Source organism: Diceros bicornis, chromosome 9 (genome assembly GCF_020826845.1).
Source record: "Diceros bicornis minor isolate mBicDic1 chromosome 9, mDicBic1.mat.cur, whole genome shotgun sequence".
In the NCBI taxonomy this organism is placed as follows: Eukaryota; Metazoa; Chordata; class Mammalia; order Perissodactyla; family Rhinocerotidae; genus Diceros; species Diceros bicornis.
This window is the reverse complement of record NC_080748.1, coordinates 33,450,200-33,473,441: the sequence shown is the minus strand read 5'-3', so window position 1 is coordinate 33,473,441 and position 23,242 is coordinate 33,450,200. Positions and strand designations below refer to the sequence as shown.

The following is a 23,242-nucleotide window of genomic DNA, read 5'->3' as shown; positions in this document are numbered from 1 at the left end:
ACCAAAAAATTAGGGGTGAGAAATGGCTGAAAATAAGTTTTTTGTAACGAGTTTTACATGAACATTCAGATGTGTTTTGGTAAAAATAAATTTTGCTATTTCAATTTAGTGAGATAAAAGGTCGATGCAATAAAAAAATCTCAGGTCTTTGATCTAGTGCTTTCAGACTATATCTTTTAGATTATGCTTTTTTAAATTGATGAAGAAAGAGATTAGTTGTTATGACATCAAGTAGTTTGACATTAATGCCCACTGAATATAGAAAGGAGGACAGACTAGGTAAATTTGAAAAACCATAGAACCTCAGAGATCTCTTACAGGCTGTCTAATACAGTGCTGCTCAAAGTGTAGTTCATCTGTTCATGCCAGGCCACAGTTTGTTACCTGTGTGCAACAAGGTAAAAACAGAAATCAAAAGTCAGCATTTAGAAACCTTCATAGCGATTTGACATGGCCATGACATCCAAATGTCGGTCTACCACAGATTGGAAATTTTTTTAAAAAATGTTTCTTCACCATAGTTTGAGAGACACTGATCTAATCAATGCTGCCTCCTAAATCAGGACTGTTTCTGCTCCATCCTGGGAAAAATGGCCTGTTAGCTCTCCTTAAAGATTTTTAGTGATGCAGAGCTTGCTGCTTTGCAGGGCAGCCCATTGTTAGGGAGCTCTAACTACTAGAACATTCTTCTTTACATTTAGCTGAAATCTGCCTGCCTACAGCAGAGAGATTCTCAATCTTTTTCCGTTTATATCTCCTTTCAATAAACATATAATACTCTCACTCTTCATTAATAGTATTTAAATCAAAATTAAATATTGGGATTAAAAACAAATCAAAGTAATTATACTGTTGAATGGATTTTCCCTAATTACTCTCATTGTAGAAAAAGCTAAATGTGACATGAAGCCTTGGCAATAATATATTACAATATGTTACATTTAAAAGACGTATTGTAAACATTTAGAGAAAGATATGATCATCAAGTCCACATGGATTCACTAAGAAAAAGTGATGCCTCATTAGCTGTTTCCTTTTTTGATAGATTTACTAGACTATTATTTGTTTCATAGGGCTTATCTTTCCTTTCCCTTCATGTCAACATTTTAATTAGATTTAAGGCTTTGTTTTTGAGTTAATTATTTTTTTGGTGAAGAGATAATTTTGTTTTATCACACGTTGATTTTCCTTGATAAATGGTGAGACCTTTAAAAGTAAAGAACACGGCTTATTCGTCTTTATACCTGTATGGTTGACATTTAATAAACTAAGTTTTTTTTCCCTGAGTGAATGAATAAGCAAATGGATAAAAAGAAGGCAGACAAAATTGACAGGTAAAATAGAATTGGGAGTGATAACTAATACATAATGATCATATCAAAATTTTAAAAGACTCATTAGATTGCTATGAAATGACCTAAAACTATCCTTTCATTCATTCAGAAATTATTTATTCAACTTCTACAATGTGCCACACATTGTGCTAAATCTTGGGACTTGAACTGTAAAACAAGGCAACTAGATCCTTGTCCTCGTGGAGCATACATTCTAATGGAGGGATAGACAAAAAAACAAGTAAACCTATTTCAAGTTGTAGTAAGCGCAATAAAGGGTACAATGGACTGAGATATAGAATATAGGAAAGGGGCAGCTTTACATAAGGTGATTGGGAAGGCCTCTCTGAGAGACCTAAAGGATGAAAAGAAGCTAGCTGTGTGAAGAGTGGTTGGAAAGTAGAGGAACTAGCATCTGCAAAGGCTCTAAGGGAGGAAAGAATTTAGTGGGCTTAAGGACTTGAAAGAAAACTAGTATTATCCAGATGTAATAAGCAAGGGAGAGGTAGCATGAGATAAGGTGGTGCCCAGATTTTGAAAACTGTAGGTATGCTTTATGATAATGAAACATTGTAGGTTATGAATCCTATTTGAACTTTATTCTAAATACAGTGGGAAGTTACTGTCAGCTTTTACTTTTTAAGAGATCACTTTTCTCTTCAATCTCTATTTTTATTTTTAAGTATAACTTTGTATTGAAGTGTAATATACAGGCAGAAAAGTGCACAAATCATAAGTACATATCTAAGTAAATTTTTACAAACACACCCATAAAACCAGCCCCAGATCAAGAACTAGGATGTCACCACATTCCTGAAACCCCATCATGACCCCTTCCAGTCTACCTCACTCTTAAAAGTAACCACTGTCTTGATTTATAATATTATAGATTAGTTTTGCCTCTTTTGAATGTGTGTAGTCATTTGCATCTGGCTGCTTTTGGTAAATATTATCCTTGTGAGATTTATCCATATTGTAATGTGGAGCAATAGTTTGTTCATTCTCATTAATATATGGCAGCTTTGGCAAAGTGTGCTTTGCGGACCACCAGGGGTTCCTGAGATCCTTTCAGGAACTCTGTAAGATGAAGACTATTTTCCTTTTACTGTGTTGACGTTTACACTGGTGATGCAAAAATATTGGTGAGTAAAAACTACTGACACCTTAATGCTAGTAAAGGCAGTGGCACCCGTGTTTCCATATAACCATATGGGAAAAGTGAATCTTGACCATAACCTCACACCATATGGAAAATTAATTCTTAATGGATTTTAACCTAAATGTGAAAGATAAAACAATAATGCTTCTAGATATTTAAAAAAAAAAAAAAACATAGAAAAGGCAAAGATTTCCTAAATAGGGCATAAAAAGTGCTTACTATGTATTTAAAGGAAAAAAATATGCCTGTGTTTAGAAGAAAAATTAGCCTGTAATTTTGCTTTTTTTGCAAAGTTGGTAGATTTTGCTATCACGGTTACTCTGGCTTCTTAAAAGGAATTGGGCAGTATTCCCTTTATTTTCTGAATGAATTTGTGTAAGATGTGTTATTTCTTTTTTTAATACTTGTAGGAATTCACCTATTAAGCCATCTGGCCTCAGAGACTTCTTTGTGGGAAGGTTTAAAATTGCAGATCCGGGGCTGGCCTGGTGACCTAGTGGTTAAGTGCTGGCACCCTGCTTCAGTGGCCTGGGGTTCGTAGCGTGGATCCCGGGCGTGGACCTACACAGCACTTATCAAACCATGCTGTGGCAGGCGTCCCGCATATAAAGTAGAGGAAGATGGGCACAGATGTTAGCCAAGGGCCAGTCGTCCTCAGAAGAAAGAGGAGGACTGGCAACAGACATTAGCTGAGGGCTAACCTTCCTACCCTCACCCCCACTCCCCCCAAAATGTTACAGATTCAATTTGTCTAGAAGATATACATCTCCTCAGGTTTTCTTGTTTCTCCTTTTTTTAATTTTGGTTAGTTTTTTCCTAAGCATTTGTCCAAAATTTTCAGATTAATTGGCGTAAACTTGTTCATAATATCCTCTTATTACCTTTTTAATGTTTGTAGTAGCTGTAATGTTCACTACTTTTTCTTTTGCAATGTTGGTAATTTACTAATTTATATCATACCTGTTTTTTTCTTGGCAAGTCCTGCTAGAGGTCAGTATATTTTTATTAGTCTTTTTCAAAGAATCATCATATTATTCTTTCACTCATGTGTTATTTGACATATATTGCCTAATTTCCTAGCTATTGAGGATTTTCTAATTATCTCTATATTATTGATTTCTAGCTTAACTCCATTTGGGAAGAGAACATACTCTCAGTTCTTTAAAATGCGTTGAATCTTACTTTATGATCCAGCATATGGTCAATTTTGGTAAATAATCTATGAACAGAATGTATATTCTACAATTATTGGATGCAATTTTTAAGATATATGAGTAAAATTTGTTTTGTTGATCAGATCTTCTATATTCTTACTGATTTCTTATTTGCCTGCTTTGATTGTGGATTTGTCTATTTCTGCATTTAGTTCTGCCTCTTTTTTTTTTTTTTGCTTATTGTGATGGTATGATTTTGGGGCAGCTAGTTTAGAATTGTTATGTTTTCCTTGTGGATTGACTCTTCATTTTGAAACATCCCTCTTTATGTCTAGTAGTGCTTCTTGCCATAAAGTGTACTTTATCTGAAATTATTTATAGCTACACCAGCTTTCTTTTGGTTGGTGTTTACATGGTATATCCTTGTTCATGTTTTCCTTTCCACCTTTCTGTATCTTTATTTTTGAAGTTTGAAGTTTGTCACTTCTAAGAAGCATGTAATTGGGTTTTATTTTTTAATAAGTCTGACAATTTTAGACTTTCAATACAGGTATTTAGTTCTTTTACATTTAGTATAGTTACTGATATTTGAATATATTTATACCATGTTACTGTTTGTTTTCTATTAGACTCATCTGTTTTATGTTTCTTTTTCTACTTCTTTTTGACTTCTTTTGGCTCATTCAAAATTTTAAAAAATTTTTCTACCTTTTTCCTTTAGTAACTTAATATATACACTTTTTTAAAAAAAGAAAAACTATTTCTTTAGTGATTATCCAATGAATACAGCATACCTCCTTGACTTATTATGGTCTAAAATAAAATATTACTTTGACCGCTCCTCAGATAATGCTGGACCTTAGAATGCTTTTAAGATATTCTCTGTCTTTGATTTTAGCAGTTCTACTGTGATATGGCTTGGTATAGGTTTCTTTGCATATATCGTGCTTGTGGTTTATAGAGCTCTTTGAATCTATGGGATGATATCTTTCATTAGTTTTAGGAGATTCTGCTCCATTATTTGTAATCTGTTTAAATATGGCCTCTTCTCTTTTCCTCTCTCTCCTTTTCTTCTGAAACTCCAATTATGTGCATTTTCAGCTCACACTTTTTTCACTGTCTCCTGTCTTTTATAGTCTCTTCTATATGTCCATCTTTTATTTGTATAGATATTTTTAATTATTTTTTTCTAGTTCTTTGTCATTCTGAACTGTCTAATCTGTTCTTAAACCTATTGAGATTTTAGTTTCATTTTAAAATTTTTCAGTTAATTCTTTTTTTATGGAATCCAATCTTTTAAATTCTCTGTATTTTTATTTATCTTCTCCATCTTTCTTTTCTTTTCTTTTTTTTTTTAATAATTTTATTTATTTATCCCCCCAAAGCCCCAGTAGATAGTTGTATGTCATAGCTGCATATCCTTCTAGTTGCTGTATGTGGGACGCGGCCTCAGCATGGCCGGAGAAGCAGTGCGTCGGTGCGTGCCCGGGACCTGAGCCCAGGCCGCCAGCAGTGGAGCGTGTGCACTTAACCGCTAAGCCACGGGGCCGGCCCTCCATCTTTATTTTCTTAAACATATTACTTACTCATAGTTATTTCGATGTCCTTGTCTGATACTTCCAATATGTAGCTCACCTCTGTTTCTCTTTCTATTATATTTTCCCCCTTTTGGTTTTCAGACCTTCTTTAGGTATGCAAAGGAATTTTTTTTAATGCCATATGTTTTGTATGAAAGCAACAGTGTTCAAACTTTTCGGTGTAAGATTCAAAAAGACTTTATATGGATTATATATATCAATATTTGTAATACTAGAAAGTAAAACTGAGAAAGTTTTAAAAATATTTATCTATTAAATCATTATAAAATATTAAACTTGTTACATGTTAATATAAATAACAAAATTTGTATTTTCCACAACAGAATTTTAAAAAAATGCATAGGGTGGAGGATGGAGAGAATAGTTCTATAGAAGCTAAGACAGGAATATATTTGAGGAAACCCATGATCAACTGTGCTGAATGCTGCTATGAGAACCGTTGAGATGAGGACAGAGAGGAGAGTCCATAGTATTTTTGCAACACTGGAAGACTTTGATAACCTTAAAAAACAGTTTTAATTGGTGGTGGGTTGAGGAGGGAAAGGAAGATGAGGAAGTTGAGTTATGTTATATAGACAACTTTTATGAGAAGTTGTGTGGGGAAAAGGAGGAGAGAAGTGGAGTAGTAGCTGGAAGAGGAGGATGTGGCATTAAGAGAAGGAATGTTGGGTTTTTTTTTTACTTTTTAAATATACTTTTATGGAAGCTTGTTGAGCAGTTTTGAACAAGTTTGCGTGTCAGTGGAAATGATCAACTAGAGAGAGCGATTATTTAGAAGAGATTAAAATTAAATTCAACAGGGATAAGTGTAATGTTCTTTTAGGTCTGAAAGTAGGATTCAGAGAAAACCAAACAGGATTGGTGAAGATCTAGAAGCAGTGTCATATGAGTGGTCATTCATTCATTCAACAAATACTTATTGAGTAACTAATGCAAGCCAGACAGTGTACTAGACACTGAACAAGATAGTCAAAGACCTTGCCTTCATAGGCCTTATATTCCACTGGGAGAGACAGATAGTAGATAGATAATTTGGTAGATTAAAAATTGCCACAGATTCTTCACAGCACCTCTCATCAAGAGGTAGTCTATTTCCTCACCCTTTATAGTCAGGCTGGCCTTGTCACTTGCTTTGATCAGTAGACTATACCAGAAGTGACATTGTGTCAGTTCTGAGCCTAGGCCTCAAGAAGCATTGCAGCTTCAGCTGTTACCCTTTTAGAACCTGGAGACCACTATGTGAAGAAGACCAGACTCACCTCCTGAAGGATAAAAGACCAAGTAGAGAGAGAGAGGCCTAGCCATCCCAGCTGAGGTCCCAGTGAGGCCTTCCTGGACCATCCAACCCTAGCTGACCTGACTCAGCTCAGAGGAACCACCCAGCTAATCCATTAATGAGAATAAAAAGCTATTGTTTTTAGCCACTACGTTTTGGGGTAGTTTGTTATGCAGAAATGGCTGATATGGAAAATGCCCCCATGATGAAAGTGCTTTTGAGAAAAATAAAGCAGAGTAAGGGGATAGAGATTGGGAGGTGGAGAGGAGGCAGTTGCAGTATTACCTATAGTCATCTTAGAAATTCTCTGTAAGGAGATAATTGAGCAGAGACCTGAGGGAGTAAGTCATGCAAAAATCTGAAGAAAGAGTATTTCAGGCAGAAGGAACATCAAGTGCAAAGGTCTTGAAATGAGAACATACTATGTGTTTCTGTAATTGTAAGGAGATTGGCTAGAGCATAGTGAGCAAGGGGGCGAGTGGTAGATGTGATTGGAGAGGATGCTGAGGGCCAGATGATGGAGTAACTTGCAAGCTATGCTTTTTAAGTGTGAGGGGAATAATATTACCTGATATACAATATTAGGAAGACTACTTTGGCAGCTATGGAGAAAATGAGGCAAAAGTGGAAGCAAGGAAGTTAGTAGAGAAAATTGTAACCCAAGAAAGAATGATATTAGTTTAGACTAGGTTTTTGTAATGAAGGAGGGAAGGAATCGTCTAATTCAGGACATGTTTTGAAGGTAAAGCCAATAAAGTTGATGGATTGAGAGAAGGAAAAATGAGGACAGATGACTCCTAGGTTTTTGGCCAAAGCGATAAAGAACAATAAAACTTGCTGTAATGAGAAACTTAGAGGGGTTCTATGCAACATCTAATACTTAAAATTTTGCAGGTATATGTGAACTCCCTCTTCTATGCCTTTGTGGGGGCAAAATTACGTTCACTGAGAAGAAACTATGAGCAGTGAAGATTGGACCTCTATGAGGAAGACTGTTCTTACAGTTGGAGCTATCTTAGTTCCCCTTCACAAGGTATCAGTCAGCTAGTAATTATTGAGTACCTACTGGGAGCTAGTCCCTGTTCTAGGCAGTGGAGCTACAGCAGTGGAAAAAGTGATGTTCAGGCAGAGTAATGAAAGTAATTTGAGAATAGTTTGAAAACTGCTGGAGAACAGTTTGTTAGGGATGTTATAGGAGGTATTCATTTATTGGGTAATAGGTAGAACCCTTTAAGACCCTTCCAACTCTAGGTTTCTGTGATTCTCTAAATGAACTGATAAAATGAATCAGACTCAAAGTATTCTTCACATCCTCCTGTCTCAGCATGTTTTTTTCCCAACAGCTTTATTGAGATATAATTCATATAGCATACAATTCATCTATTTAAAGTGTACAATTCAATAGTTTTTGGTATATTTACAGGTATGTGCAGCCATTCATCAGTCAATTTTAGAACATTTTCATCACTTCAAAAAGAAACCCCATATCCTTTAGCTATAGCCTCACCCCCACCCCCGCCCTCTCTCCCAATTCTCAATTCCATTGATCTAATGTTTGTCATTGTGGCAGTACCACACTGTCTTGATGAGCTTTGCTTTGTAATAAGTTTTAATTTTGTGAAGTTTGAGTCCTCTTACTTTATTCTTCTTTTGTAAGATTGTTTTGGCTATTCTGGGTCCCTTGAAATTCTATATGAATTTTAGAATCAGCTTGTCAGTTTTTACAAAGAAGTCAGTTGGAATCTCATAGAGATTGTGTTGAATCTGTAAGTCATTTAGGGAATGTTGCCAGCTTAACAATGTTAAGTCTGCTGATCCATGGACATGGGATGTTTTTCCATTTATTTAGCTTCTCCTTAATTTCTTTCTACAATGTTTTGTAGTTCCAAGATTGCAAGTTTTACACTTCTTAAATTTATTCCTAAGTATTTTATTATTTTTTGATGCTATTGTGAATAGAATTATATTCTTAATTTCATTTTTGGATTGTTGGTTGCAAATGTATAGGAATATACATATTTTATATTTTGTAAAAATTGACAAGCTGATGTTATATTTTGGTCTTATATCCTGCAACCTTGCTGAACTTGTTTATTAGTTCCAGTAGTCTTTTAGTGAGGTCATTAGGATTTTCTATATATAAGATCACGTCAACTGTGAATAGAGGTAGTTTTACTTCCTCCTTTCCAATCTGGATGCCATTTATTTCTTTTTCTTACCTAATTGCCCTGACTAGAACCTCCAGTACAATATTGAAAAGAAGTTGTGAGAACAGACATTTTTGCCTTGTTTCTGATCTTAAAGAAAAACATCCAGTCTTTCCCCTATTAGGTATGGTATTAGCTGTGGGTTCTTCATAGATACTGTGTATCAGATTAGGAAGTTCCCTTCTATTCCTAGTTTGTTGTTTTTCTATCATGAAAGAGTATTAGATTTGGTCACATGCTTTTTCTTCATCTATTCAGATCATTGTGTTTTTTGTTTTTATTCTGTTGATGTGATGGATTATATTAATTGAGTTTTGGTTGTTGAACCAACCTTGCATTCCTCAGGTATATCCCACTTTGTCATGGTATATAATTTTTTTTATATGTTGCTGGATTCAGTTTGCTAGTATTTTGTTGAGTTTTTTGCATTTATAGTCATAAGAAATATTGGTCTGTAGTTTTCTTGTATATCTTTGTCTGGTTTGGATATCAAGATCATGTATATGTATATTTTGTAATGCCTTATAAAATGAGTTAAGAAGTGTTTCCTCCTTTTCTGTAAACCATCTAGAGGTCTGGGCTTTTCTTTGTGCATAGTTTTTTGGTTTACTGATTCAGTCTCTTCACTTGTTATAGGTCTATTCAGATTGTCTATTTCTTGATTCAGTTTTAGTAATTTGTGTCTTTCGAAGAATTTTTTAATTTTATCTAAGTTATCTAATTTGCTGAAATACAATTGTTCATAGTATTCCTTTATAAACCTTTTTATTTCTGTAAGGTTGATAGTAATGTCCTCTCTGTGATTTCTGATTCTAGTAATTTGAGTCTGTTCTCTTCTTTTCTTGGTCAAACAAGCTAAAGGTTTGTTTTGCTGATTAACAAAGGTAAAGGCCTCTTTTCAAAGAACTAGCTTTTGAGTTAATTGATTTTCTCTATTGTTTTCTATTCTCTCTTTCATTAATTTCTGTTTTAATTTTTACTATTTCCTTCCTTCTACTTGCTTTAGGTTTACTTTGTTCTTCTTTTTCTAGTGTCTTATGGTTGAAGGTTAGGTTATTGGTTTGAGATCTTTCTTCTTTTTATTGATTTGAGATCTTTCTTCTTTTTTAACACAGGCATTTACAGCTATAATTGCCCTCTAAGCACTGCTTTAGCCGTGCCCCATAAGTTCAGTATGTTGTCTCTTCATTTTCATTTTTCTCAAACTATTTTCTACTTTCCCTTTTTATTTCTTTTTTAACTCATTGATTGTTCAAGAGTATGTTTAATTTCTACATATTTATTTTCCAAATTTGTCCTTGTTATTGATTTCTAATTTCCTTCCATTGTGGTTGGAAAACGTAATGTATTAGTTCTATCCTTTTAATTTATTGAGGTTTGTATTATGGCCAAGTGTATAGTTTCTCCTAGTAAGTGTTCCATGTGCACTTGAGAAGCATGTATGTTCTGCTGTTGGGTAGAGTGTTCTATAGATGTCTGTAAGTTCTGGTTGGTTTAAAGTATTGTTCAAGTCTTCTGTTTTCTTGTTGATCTTCTCTCAAGTTGTTCTATTTGTTATTGAAATGGGGCATTAATTTTAATTGTTGAATTGTCTGTTTTTCTCTTCATTTCTCTTAGTTTCGTATATTTTGATACTCTGTTGTTAGGTGCATATATGTTTACAATTATTATATCTTCTTAATGGATTGACTTTTGTGTCATTATTAAATGTCCCTTTTTTATCTCTAGTAACATTTTTTGTTTTAAAGTCTTATTTTGTCTCATATGACTATAGCCACTGTACTTTTTCTGTGGTTGGTGTTTTCATGATAAATCATTTTTCATCCTTTTATTTTCAGTCTCTTTGTGTCTTTGAATCTAAAGTGTGTCTCCTGTGGACAACATTTAGTTGAATCAGTTTTTTTAATCCAATCTGACAACCTTTTCATTGATTGAATTGTTTAATCCATTTAAATATGTAATGTTGGTGTTGATATAGTTGGGTTTATGTCTGCATTTACTTTTTTTTTCTGTCTTTTTTGCACCTCTATTTCTCCTTTTCTGCTTTCTTTTGCATTGAGTGAATATTTTCTAATGTAGTGTTTTAATGTTATTAATTTTTTTTCACTATTTTTCAGTTTTTTTTAAGTGACTACTCTAGGGTTTACCAAATACGTCTCAATTTATCGATTAGCTTCAGATTTATACTAGCTTAATTCCAATAATATATAGAAACATTACTCCTATATAGCTCTATTCTCATTTCCTTCTTGTTTTTTGTTTTTTGGGAGGAAGATTAGCCCTGAGCTAACATCCAATGCCAATCTTCTTCTTATTTTGCTGAGGAAGATTGGCCCTGGGCTAACATCCATGCCCATCTTCTTCTGCTTTATATGGGACACCAACACATCATGGCTTGACAAGTGGGGCATCGGTCCACGCCTAGGTTCCGAACCCGCAAACCCTGGGCTGCCGAAGCAGAGCACACGAACTTAAGCGTTACCGGGCTGGCCCCTCATTTCCCTCTTTTTATGGTATTATTGTTATACATATTACATCCACAAAGGTCACAAATATGTTATACATACTACATCCACAAATGTCCAACAGTGTATCGTTAGAATTATTACTTTACCCGCTGCTGTTATTTTCTTAGTCCATAATAGCTTTACTCACAAATATGTTATACATACTACATCCACAAATGTCCAACAGTATATTGTTAGAATTATTACTTTACCATCTGCTATTATTTTCTTAGTCCATAATAGCTTTACTCCTACCCACTTCCTTTGTGCTGTTTCAAGCAAATATATTATGCATATATTATATTTCTATATGTTATAGGCCCAACAATACATTCTATACGTATTAGTTTATATAATTGCCTTTTCAATCAGTTAAAGAAAAATATGCATTTATATTGTCTTTTATAATTACATAGTTATCTTTACCAGTGCTCTTTGTTTGTGTGGATTTGAATTACCATTTGAGGTCACTTGCTTTCAGCCTAAAGAACTTCCTTTAGTGTTTCTTCTAAAGTGGGTCTGCTGACAAATTCTTTCAGTTTTTGTTTATCTGGAATAGTGTTTGTTTTGCCTTCATTTCTGAATGACAGCTTTGCTAAGTATAGGATTCTTGGTCCACAGTTTTTTCTTTGAGGACTTTGATTTTGTTATCCCACTGCCTCTGGCCTCCATTGTTTCTGCTAAGTCAGCTGTTAATCTTGTTGGGGGTTCCTTTGTAAGTGACACATTATTTTTCTCTTGCTACTGTTAAAAGGTAAACTGAGACATATTAAAAATTTTAAGAGTTTATTTGAGCAGAAATCCGTTCAAACTGGGCAGCACCAAGCCAGAAGTGATTAGGAGCCCTCTACTGACAGGAGCTGGGGGAAGTACTTTTATAGAGAAGAGGCAGAAGCAAAGCAAAGAAATTATTTGATTGGCTGTAGCTTATAAACATTTGCTTTATTTTAAAAACCTGCTTGGCTGTTTGTGATTAGTTGTCCTTAGGTTTTGACTTCTTAACTTTGAGGGATTTACAGGCTTAGTTTTGGTTTGGTTACATAGGCTGCTAAGGCATTTAAAGCCACGTCAGTCCAATGGCCTCCTTATTTAATTAATTTAACAGTACTTTCCAAATTTTCTCCTTGTCTTTGACTTTTAGCATTTTTACTATGATATGTTTGTTTTTAGGTGTCTTTTTATTTGTCCTACATGGGGTTTGTTGAGCTTCTTGGATGTGTAGGTTATTGTGTTTCAATAAACTTGAGAAGTTTTTAGCCATTATTTCCTTAAAAATTTTTTTTTTTCTTTTTTCTCTCCTCTCCTTCTGGTACTCTCATTACATGTACATATGGGGGCTTAATGATGTTCCACATTTCTCTGAGGCTCTGTTCTTTTTTCTTCATTCTTTTTTCTCTCTGATCTTTGGCTTGCATGATTTCAATCACTGTATCTTCAAGTTCGCTAATTCTTTCTTATGCCACTTCAAATCTACACTTGAGCCTCTCTAGTGATTTTTTTTTTTTTTTGCAATTCTGTGAATATATAATGGCTACTTTGGAGTCTTTTTCCATAAATCCAACATCTGGTCACTCTCACAGGTAGTTTTTGTTGCTGCTTTTTCATGATATGTGTATGGGTCGTACTGTCATACTTTCCTCTTTCTTTGTATGCCTTATAATACTTTGTTGGAAACTGAACATTCTAAATTATATATTATAGCAGCTTTGAGTACACGCCCTCCCTCACACACACACCCAGGGAGGGCTTGTTATTATTATTTTTTTATTTGTTTAGTAACTGGCTGGATTATTTTAGTAAAATCTATATCCACCCACCACCCAGCCCCCAGTGTGAAGTCTCTTACGCCTCCTCAAGGAGTTTTGGGTATGCCCTCAGTCACCCTGGAATGACAGTGGTAATGGTAGGTCTCTCTTACTCTCTTTTCTTCATTACACCCAATTGTTAAACTCCACTATTTGCTGACTACTTACTCAGTTGTTCTCAACAATCCCTGGGACATAAATTTCTCTACAAACTGATACAACCAAATTGTGGCTCCTTTGATAGAACAGTTTCTGAGGTCAGTGTTTGATATTTGTTCTGACCCCAGGAGCTGTCTTATTCCCTAGTTCTCTCCTGTGACTGGCGTAGAGTCTAAGCTGTATCTTCATTAGATTCATGAATCTCTTCCCAGTTGCCTTTCACCAGAACCTCCACTGTCTTTGTACAGTCCCCGAGAGCACCCTCCATATTGTCTTTCAAATGAAATCAGTTCCTTTGGGAAGAGATTAGGAGCTGTCTGTTTTATGGCCTGTTTATTCCACAGGCAAAATCTCTGCCAGGACTCTGGAGCTGGGGGTGGGAACTGTGGCAAGCTTCTCTCTGAGTGAAACTCTCACTCTAGGAGCTAAGCATGTGACAGAGAAGCATTAGCCTAAGGTCTTCTTGGCTTGCCTCTCCTGGAGTGGAACCACCATGCCTATGGACTGGGAGAAGGGCTGTTGAGGTCCCAGTATTCTAAGGGAGCCATGCCCAAGGTAGAGCCTCTGTTCTACTTGCCTGGGACTTAGCCTCAGCATCAGGCATCTAGGGGCAGGAAGAGAAATACAGAAGTACTGCTCCTCCCAGAAAGAAAGCCCTCTGTCCAGGAGCTGGGGAGAGAGGGAGTTTTGTCTGTGTTCTTGGCTGCAGCAGTCCAGCATGGAGTCTCTGCCTTGCTAAGCTGGTAGGAGAGAAGGAGGGAGCCATTTTGGTTGAAATACCATAGATTCCTGCTTTTCTTACCAAATTTTCATAGATTTTCTCAAATAGATGTTTCTGTTTTATTTTTGCTTTTAAGATCATTACCAGAGGCTTCAAGTGGTTGGGATTTTTTTATATAGTTTTCACCAGTTTCGCTGGAGAGCAGGTCAGTGGCACTCCTCATGCCAGAAGTCAATCTACAATCTGCCTCCACATGATTTTAGTATCTTTCTTTTAAGAAAGGTGGGTGGCCTTTAAGAATCCTTCAAATCAGCGGATGGTAATACTTCTTAGTTCTGTCTGACAGTTTTGGGATGTAGACAATTTGTAAGTTTTAATGAGAGTTAAGGAATATACAAAAATTTGTGATCAGATCTAAGAAAGATCCAAGGATAAAAGGGAACTTGTCTTACTGTCAGATTGGTGTGCTAATTAGCTCACATTAGTAATAAATTATACCTAACTTTGAAACAATTGTTAATCATAGAATATTTGCTTATTTTTTCTTGTGCTATTTAGGATTATTTACCCAGATATTTTGCAGATGTTTGTTTATTTTTAAAACACCCACTCTTAATCCACTTGTTTACCTGTTTTGTATATTTCTGGAGTGGTTTTACTTCTGTAAAGCTGGTACTTGTTGCAAGAAAATAATGGAATCGTAACTCATCACTTTTCCTCCTCCTCCTCAAAGACACACGTCTCAAGTCCCACAGCTCTCAGAGCTGTGTTGATAATACAAAGAGATCTAAGACATGGTTGCTCTTTAAGGTATTTATTATCTAATGGGTAGATAGACAAATACTTTAAAAGATAAATCACAAGGCATGGTTGCAGTCTTCTCAAGAAGGAAGAGGACCTGGGATGGGCTTACAGGCTTGAAGAAAGTAGAAAAAGTTTGCAACAACCACTTGTTTAATATGGTAGGAATTTAATGAGCAAGAAATCTTGCTTCCTGGGAATCCTGGCTCCACCTCATAGTAACTCTGCGGCTGGTGCTGGGTAAGTTACTAAATTTTTTGTGTTTCAGTCTCTATGTAATGAAAAGAAGAATTGAGCAACTACAAAGGATGGTTGGAAGAACCAAATGAAATAATATATTAGAATAATGCCTAGTCACTAGCCTCATCATCGTGGTCTTGATCATAGGTTTGCTGAGCCCCAGTGATTTTAGGACAGTATGAATTTGTAGTGTCATCAAACTACGTGGAGGCTGACATATCTCCAGTATTAGTTTTTCAATAAACTTTTTGAAATTGAAATACATTCATAAAAGTACACTGATCTTAAATATACAACTCAATGAATTATCACAAAGAGAACCCATTTATGTAGCCAGTACTCAGAGTAGGAAATAAAATCATGTGGAAACTCTCTTCATGTACTTTTCCAGTCACTCCCCACTCCCCAAAGGTGACTACTGTCCTGGCTTTTGTTGCCATAGATTACCTTTTCCTGTTTTTGAACTTTGTATAAGTAGAATCATATAGTGTGTAGTCTTCTGTGTTTATCTTCTTTCTTATTTTTTGTATTTGTTATCTTTGTGAGATTTATTCGTGTAGCAATGAATGCTGTGGTAGTAATTCATTTTTTTAATTGTGGTACAGTATTCCATAGTATGACTATCTTGCCATTTATCCATTTTTTCTTTTGGGTTGTCTCTTTTTCTTAATGACTTTTGGGAACATCATGTGTTCTGATATTCTAGATATGATACAATACAATAATCTTTGTATTGCAAATATCCTCTCTCTGGCTTGCTTTTACCTACTCTTAACAGTGTCTATTCATAAACAGAAATTCTTAATTTTAATATAGTCCAGTTTTTCAAACTTTTCCTTTATAGTTAGTGCTTTTCTTTTGTTTAGGAAATTTTTGCCTGTCTCAAGGTCATAAAGATAATTTCTGGAACCTTTATTATCTTACATAATTTTATCTGTAGTAAACTAGAATCGATTTTTGTAAATGGTATGAGATAAGGGTAAAGTTTCAATTATTTTTATATACATCTTTGAGTGGTCCAGCATTATTTATTGAAAAGGGCATTCTTTCCCCCAGTGATCTGCAGTGATAGATCACTTTGTGATCACCTTGTTATAAGTCAAGTAACCAGATATTTATGGAAATGTTTCTGTATTTTCTCTCTTTTTCCATTGGTTAATTTCTTTATGCTTGTATCAGTAACACACTTTTAATTTGTGTAGCTTCATAACAGATCTTTATTTCTGGTAGTGTAAATCCTTCAAATTTTTTTATTTGAGATTTTTTGGCTATATTTGGCCCTTTGCATTCTAATATAAATCAGGAATTATCTCGTCAGTTTGCATGTGCACATGTGCAAGCACACACACACACACACATTCACACACAAACCTCCTGGAGTCACGGTTGGGATTGCTGTGAATCTGTAGACGTATTTGGGGAGAATTGACATCTTTACAATGTTGAATTTTCTAATCCATGAATGAGACATATCTTCCATTTATTTGGGTCATCTTTAATTTATTTCAATAAGTTTTTCAGTTTTTTGGGTTGTAGTCATATATATATAATTTGTTAAATTTATTCCTAGGTATTGATTTTTTAAATGCTACTATAAATTGTTATTTAAAAAATTATATCGTATATTTATTTCTAGGACATAAAAAATTTCTTTTTGTATATATTACTATTGTATCCAGCAACTCGTTAAATTTATTTATTAATTCTATGATTTTTGTCTTTAGATCCTTTTGGATTTTCAGTGTACTCAGTCATGTCCTTTATGAACAACAATTTTTCTTTCTTTCTGTCTTTCCAGTCCTTGTTTCTTTTTTTGTTGGGAATGGAGGGGAATTTATTACAATGGCTAGAACCTCCAATATAGTGTTAAACAGAAATGATGATAGTAGGTGTCCTTTTCGTGTTGCTGATCTCAGAGCCAAAGGTTTCAACATTTTACTACTAAGTATAATGTTTGCCATGGTTTTGGATAACTTCTATCACATAAAAGAAGTTTCCTTCAATTCTTAGTTTACTAAAAGTTTTTATTATGAATGTACATTGAGTTTTCTGCATCTACTGAGGTGATTGTGTGACCTTTATTCTTCATTCTGTTAATGTGGTGAATTACATTGATTAATTTTCTAATGTTAAAGCCAATCTTGGATTCCTGATATAAACCTAACTTGATTGTGATATTTAGCCTGATTTGATAAGCTCATATTTTGTTTGTTTTTGCATCTTGTTCATCTTGTGATATTTTCATTAGGGTTTGTTACCAGAGGTTTGCTAGCCTCATAAAAAGAGTTGAAATGCGTTTTCTTTTGCTTCTGTTTTTTGGAAAAAATTCACTGATAAAACTGTCTTGGCAGGCTTTTTATTTGTGGGAAAGTTTTTAAATTAGATTCAATTGCTCAAATAGATATGATTCTTATGATTTTCCATTTCTTCTTGTATCAGTTTTGATATATTATTATTATTATTATTTTTTTTTTTTTTGCTGAGGAAGAGTGGCCCTGGGCTAACATCCGTCCCCATCTTCCTCCACCTTATATGGGATGCCGCCACAGCATGGCTTTCCAAGTGGTGCATCAGTGCGAGCCCAGGATCCAAACCGGCGAACCCCGGGCCGCCGCAGTGGAGCGCGCGCACCTAACCGCTTGTGTCACCGGGCTGGCCCAATATATTGTGTTTTTCCTAGAATTTATTTCATTGATATTTTAAATGCTTTGGTATGAAGTTGGTTAGTTTTTTCAGAGAACTAACCTTTGACTTTGCTAATTCTCTTGAATGCTAATTTCTATTGTGATATTTTCCTTGATGCATAGGTTATTTACAAGGATATTGATTAATTTCCAAACATTGGGATCCCCTAGATGTGTTGTTACTACTTTCCAGCTTAATTCCACAATAGTCAATTAGCATACTTTATATCAGTACTTCTCAAACTGTCTGCGATGGAGGACTTGTTTGTTTTTTTCCCAATCTCTGTTGGACTGGCAACTTTTGTAAAGTATAATAAAAATGAATTTATTAGAAAATTGAAATTAAAAAGATATATAAGATTTAAGCCCCAGTTTTTGATTATTAGATTCTACAGATATACACTACTATATCAAATGGCTATAATATTTTCTAAACACTTATTCTCAATTTCTAAACCTACCTAGTTGTGGTCCAGTAACACTTGTCAACCGGCACTAGTCCTTGCAACACACTTTAAATAGCACTGTTACCATTGTGATTTGAGTCTTTGAAGTATGTCGAGACTTGCTTTGTAGCCTAGCACATGGTCAACTTCAGTAAATGTTCCACGTGCAGTTTAAAAGAAGGTGTATTCTTCACTTGTAGAGTCTTTTATGTATGTCGTTTAGATCCAGTTTGTTCATCATGTTAATCAACTTTTTGATATTCTTATTAGTATTTCTCTTTGTCTGATTGTTCTTCTATAGGTGACTGAGAAAGGTATATTAAATCTCCCAGTGATTGTGAATTTGTGTATTTTTCTTTTTGGTTCTGTCCGTTTTTTCTGTATATATCTTGAGGCTACATTATTAGGTATATTCAAATTTACAATTGTTTTCTCTTACCAGTAGATGGACCCCCCCTCCTTTTTTTTTGGTGAGGAAGATTAGCCCTGAGCTAACATCTGTTGCCATTCCTCTTCTTTTTGCTGAGGAAAATTGGCCCTGGGCTAACATCCGTGCCCATCTTCCTCTATTTTCTATGTGGGATGCCTGCCACAGCATGGCTTGATAAGTGGTACATAGGTCCACACCCGGGATCCGAACTTGTGAACCCTGAGCTGCCGAAGCGGAACATGCCAACTTAACCACTACACCACTGGGCTGGCGCCAGATTGACTCCTTTAACACTATGAAATTTCCTACTTTGTCTCTAGTATTGCTTTTGCCTTAAAGTATACTTCATCTGATAATTAGTATAGCATTGCCAGCTTTATTTTTGTTACTGTCTTTTTATATTCTTTTAAAAAAAATAGTCTCTTGTAACCAACAGTTTGTTGGTTTATTTATTAATTAACTATATTGAGATATAATTTACATATAATAAAATGTATCTATCTAAATGCATAGTTTGATGAGTTTTGACAAATGTATACACCCATGTAACCACTAATATAATCAAGACATAGAACATTTCAAAACTCAAAAGGTTCCTTGATGCCCCTTTCATTACCAATCCCTACCCCTTGGGCCAATCACCATTTTACTTTCTGCTACTATAGATTAGATGTGTCTTTTCTAGCGTTTCATGTAAGTGAAATTGTATAGTATGTACTATTTTGTTTAGTATGTACTATTTCACTTCTTGAAGGGAAGATGCAATGCAGAATGTTGGGCTCATCACAGTGCATTTTCCTTATCTCCAAGATCTTGGCCCTCAAGACCTGACTGACTTGGTAGACCTCCAGTGCTTTCATACTGATGTGTTGTATTTTATTCAACTCTTCTAGTTGGTGTCAATGAGAGGGTTGATCTAAAACATAGTAGTTCATGATACCCAAAAGCAGAACAGCTCCAGCAGTATTTAGTGAAGTACAAAGGTAGAGATCAAGTGTGAGCAGGGAATATTCTAATTAAATGGAATCCAGATGATTCCCCCAAGAAATTTGAGCAGGATTGAAAGATTCAAAAGTATATTGTTTCCATTAATATAGGATACGTATCCTATATTGTTATATCAGACAAGATTCAGTGTCAGAAACTAGATGTTTTAAGCAGGAGAACATTTAGTATAGGGAATTAGTGGTTACAAATTGTTGGAAGGTCTGAAGGACTAAATTCTAGACTTGGCCTACAAGAATGTCCCCCCAAATAATAATCGAGCTGCTCTGTCAGGGAGGCTACTACTTCATAGACTGCCTCTAGAACTGTACAAAAAGCACAGTTGCTGCCACCGCCACCCCACGATCTTGTTTGCTAGCAATGATAGTAAAGAGGCCCAGCGAAAAAGCCTTTCTCTCACTTCAGCCTTCCAAATCTCACAAGATTGTCCCTCACTGATAGATCCTTATTTGAATTCAGCACTACCTGAAGGGAATATACGAATTGTCGTTTTTGACTTCGGAACTTTACCAGGTTTTAGGAAGATAGAATGAGGGTAGAAGGAGAGCCAAACCAAAGTTTCTACCATACACATAAATTAAAAGTCCAGTGTCCCTCTAACTTAAAGAGGGTGAATGTTAATTCAGTGTTATTCTGAATAAACTTTCAATTTTTTTTCTCTAACATTGCCATCAATAAATATAATTTTTTTTGTGAAGAAGATCAGCCCTGAGCTAACATCCATGCCAATCCTCCCCTTTTTTTGCTGAGGAAGACCAGCTCTGAGCTAACATCTATTGCCAGTCCTCCTCCTTTTTTTCCCCAAAGCCCCAGTAGATAGTTGCATGTCATAGTTGCACATCCTTCTAGTTGCTGTATGTGGGACGCCGCCTCAGCATGGCCAGAGAAGCGGTGCATTGGTGCCCACCCGGGATCCGAACCTGGGCCGCCAGTAGCGGAGCCCACACACTTAACCGCCAAGCCACGGGGCTGGCCCCCCAATAAATATAATTTTTAATGAGACTTTCGATCTTCTATGCCTTTGTTTTTTTTCTGTCTGCTAAATAAGCATATTATGGCCTGTGATTTAAATAACCAGAATGCTTATCAGTCAATTAAAGGTTATGTTTGAGTTCAATTAATATTTCAGTATTTGTTAAGGACATATAAGATGCCTGGCATTACCTTGGTAACTCTAAAAATTTCAACAGCTTACCAAGATTGACATTACCTAATTCCAAGATCATTTTCAAAGATAATCATGAAATCAGTTTGTTTCCTAACCAAGTACATATGGAAACTTTAATCAACTTCATTTGTAATTCTTACTGTATATTCAAGGACACTCTATGATATATTCCCAAAGTGTTTATAGCGATTCAGATCTTGATATGAAAATATTAGTGGTTTCCTCAAGGGCAAAAAGGTAAATATAGCTTCCGCCAGCATTGCCCTTTCTACTGCAACACTATGTTTGTTGATCTGTTTTCCCTGCTTTCTTTTTCTTTAGAAAGTGGGTGGTATGATATCAATGAAAGGCCTAGATAAAGTCACGACGATTTACACACCAATACTATCTAGATATATTTTGGTTTGTTGTTTTCTACTAGGTCTTATGATGTTTTCAACAACTAGAGATGGTTTGTACTCAAGGGGAGGAAAAAAAATAAAAACCAACACAAAAAGACTGGTGAACTGTAATATGATTGTTAGCTCAAGCGTTAAGCAATGAACGTGTTCAGGACTAGAAGTCAGAAGGCATATGATGCTTAAATAGCTTTAATGCGACAGTTTGGGGCTAGTATTTTTGTATGTCAAATAGGTTCTGTTTGTGATTTGTAGTGATTCTGAATTTGAAATTCACCTGAATTTTCCTCTTCCTGTTTGCGTTAGAAGGAATTCAATGCAAAGAACTCTGAAAAAGAACTGACTTAATTTTATTTTAGGACACAGTAAATCTAAGACTGTACTCCATAAGTATTCTAATAGGATCATTTCAGAGAACAGGGAACATTTCCTTTAACATTATTTTTATTATCGTTCATTTATTCATTCATCTGTATTAGTAAATATGATTTTTAGAACTAGTTAGTACATAGTTACCTTTTCTAATATGTATTGTATTTTTGTGAAAATGTAAGGTTTGGTAAGACTCGGAAAGATCCTTTGGATTGCTTTACCTCCTTCAGAAAGATACCCTCCTTCATAGATGAATGTTCTTCACTTTAACAAAAAAGTCTTGAAGAAAGACCATTATTTTATTTACCTAACCATCCATTTAATTTCAGAAAATTCTCTGGTCAAACATTTGAATGGTAATGTCTGACCAAAGAAAAGTTTGAGTGTTCTTCAAATTATTCATGATCATAACTTTCTTTCATATTTTTCTCAGAGGTTATCTTTGATTGTCGGTTATCTGTAGTGCTTCACTAAGTTTAATTTATGTTTTTGTGATTTCTAGCCAGCTTATAAAATAATTTTCCAGAGATGAATGTATGGGAAAATATCAGAGAAGTCTAATTGAGTAATTTTTTTTAATTTGAGATTTTTTTAATATGTCAATAATGAAGTGTATTTAATGCGTTTATTTTTCTTTGTTCTTTCAGGTGGATCTCCTTACTTAGCAACCAAAATAAATGAGGCAAAAGACTTGCTAGAAGCAACCACCAAACATTGATTGATGCTCAAGGACCACTCTGAAGGAAAAGAAGGGGGAACCTAAACAAAAGTTCTATAAATTAATCTAAACCACGGCCTTGATAATTTTCATACGTGTACTGATCACAATCATTTATTCCACGATTAAGCTATATAATAATAAAAGGTTAATAATCTATCTTTTTATTATCTTTAAAGAGATACCTTAAAATTATATAACTGATCTTTTTCCTTATTTTCTTCCTTTCTCTGTGATAATCATACCTTTTAAGGTTTCTGTTCTGTTAGTCCTAAACTTTCCTCCCAAAGTATGATCATCAGTAATGTAACTGGGATTTGTGAGCATTGAGTAGAAATTTTCTTACTGCTTATGTTTCTCACTGCTTATATTTCTTACCCACATTGTCTCTTGTTTCCTTGGAGGACGTTAGTACTCTGCCTGTGTAAGGTGCTTTAAATGTTTTGAGACCAAACACTGACTGCCACCCCATGGGGAAATTATCTGAAACTTAATGGAATTTACTAAATGATGTTTTATAAAGTAGTAGTTAGGACTTTTTAAAGAACTCTGCTCTCCCTGGGGACCCTATAACTGAAGTATGAGAACTTAGAGAGCTACTAAAATGATTAAAGATTTACAAAATGAGCCCTATGAGGAAAGACTGAAAGAGCTAGGAGAAGTCTGAGGAATTCCTATTTAATTATGGTCTTCTGGTACTGTATATTTATTCAGTTATTCATTTCACAAATATTTATTGACCGCCTATAATGCATAAGGCACTGTAGTGGGTCCTCTTGAGAGTTACAGGTGTGAACCAGTCATGGATGCTGACGCAAAGCAATTTATATTTAGAGGAAAGATAAATCACATGAATACTATTAGAGAGGTACAGATTATATGCTAAAGAAGTTCAAAAGAAGAAAAGAATATTTTAAACTGAGAGCATCAGAGGGAGCTTCATAGATGAGTAGCATAGAGCTGGGCTTGAAAAACAGTGAGAGATATACCGTATGATTGGTGAGTCAGAGTTGTTTCCCCTCAGATCAGTCAGAATTAGCAGAAATAGGGTATATTAATT

The 23,242-nt window shown here is 35.0% G+C and overlaps 1 protein-coding gene across 1 annotated transcript in view; it reads left to right on the top strand.

Moving 5' to 3' along the window:
• Nucleotides 1-22,341, top strand: part of DNAJC15 (DnaJ heat shock protein family (Hsp40) member C15) — a 78,720-nt gene extending 56,379 nt beyond the window's left edge. The window contains exon 6 of the mRNA XM_058548229.1: nt 22,112-22,341. Coding sequence (XP_058404212.1) covers nt 22,112-22,182 — 71 coding nt within the window. The 3' untranslated portion in view covers nt 22,183-22,341. The remainder of the gene's footprint in view (nt 1-22,111) is intronic.
• Nucleotides 22,342-23,242: the final 901 nt, after the last annotated feature.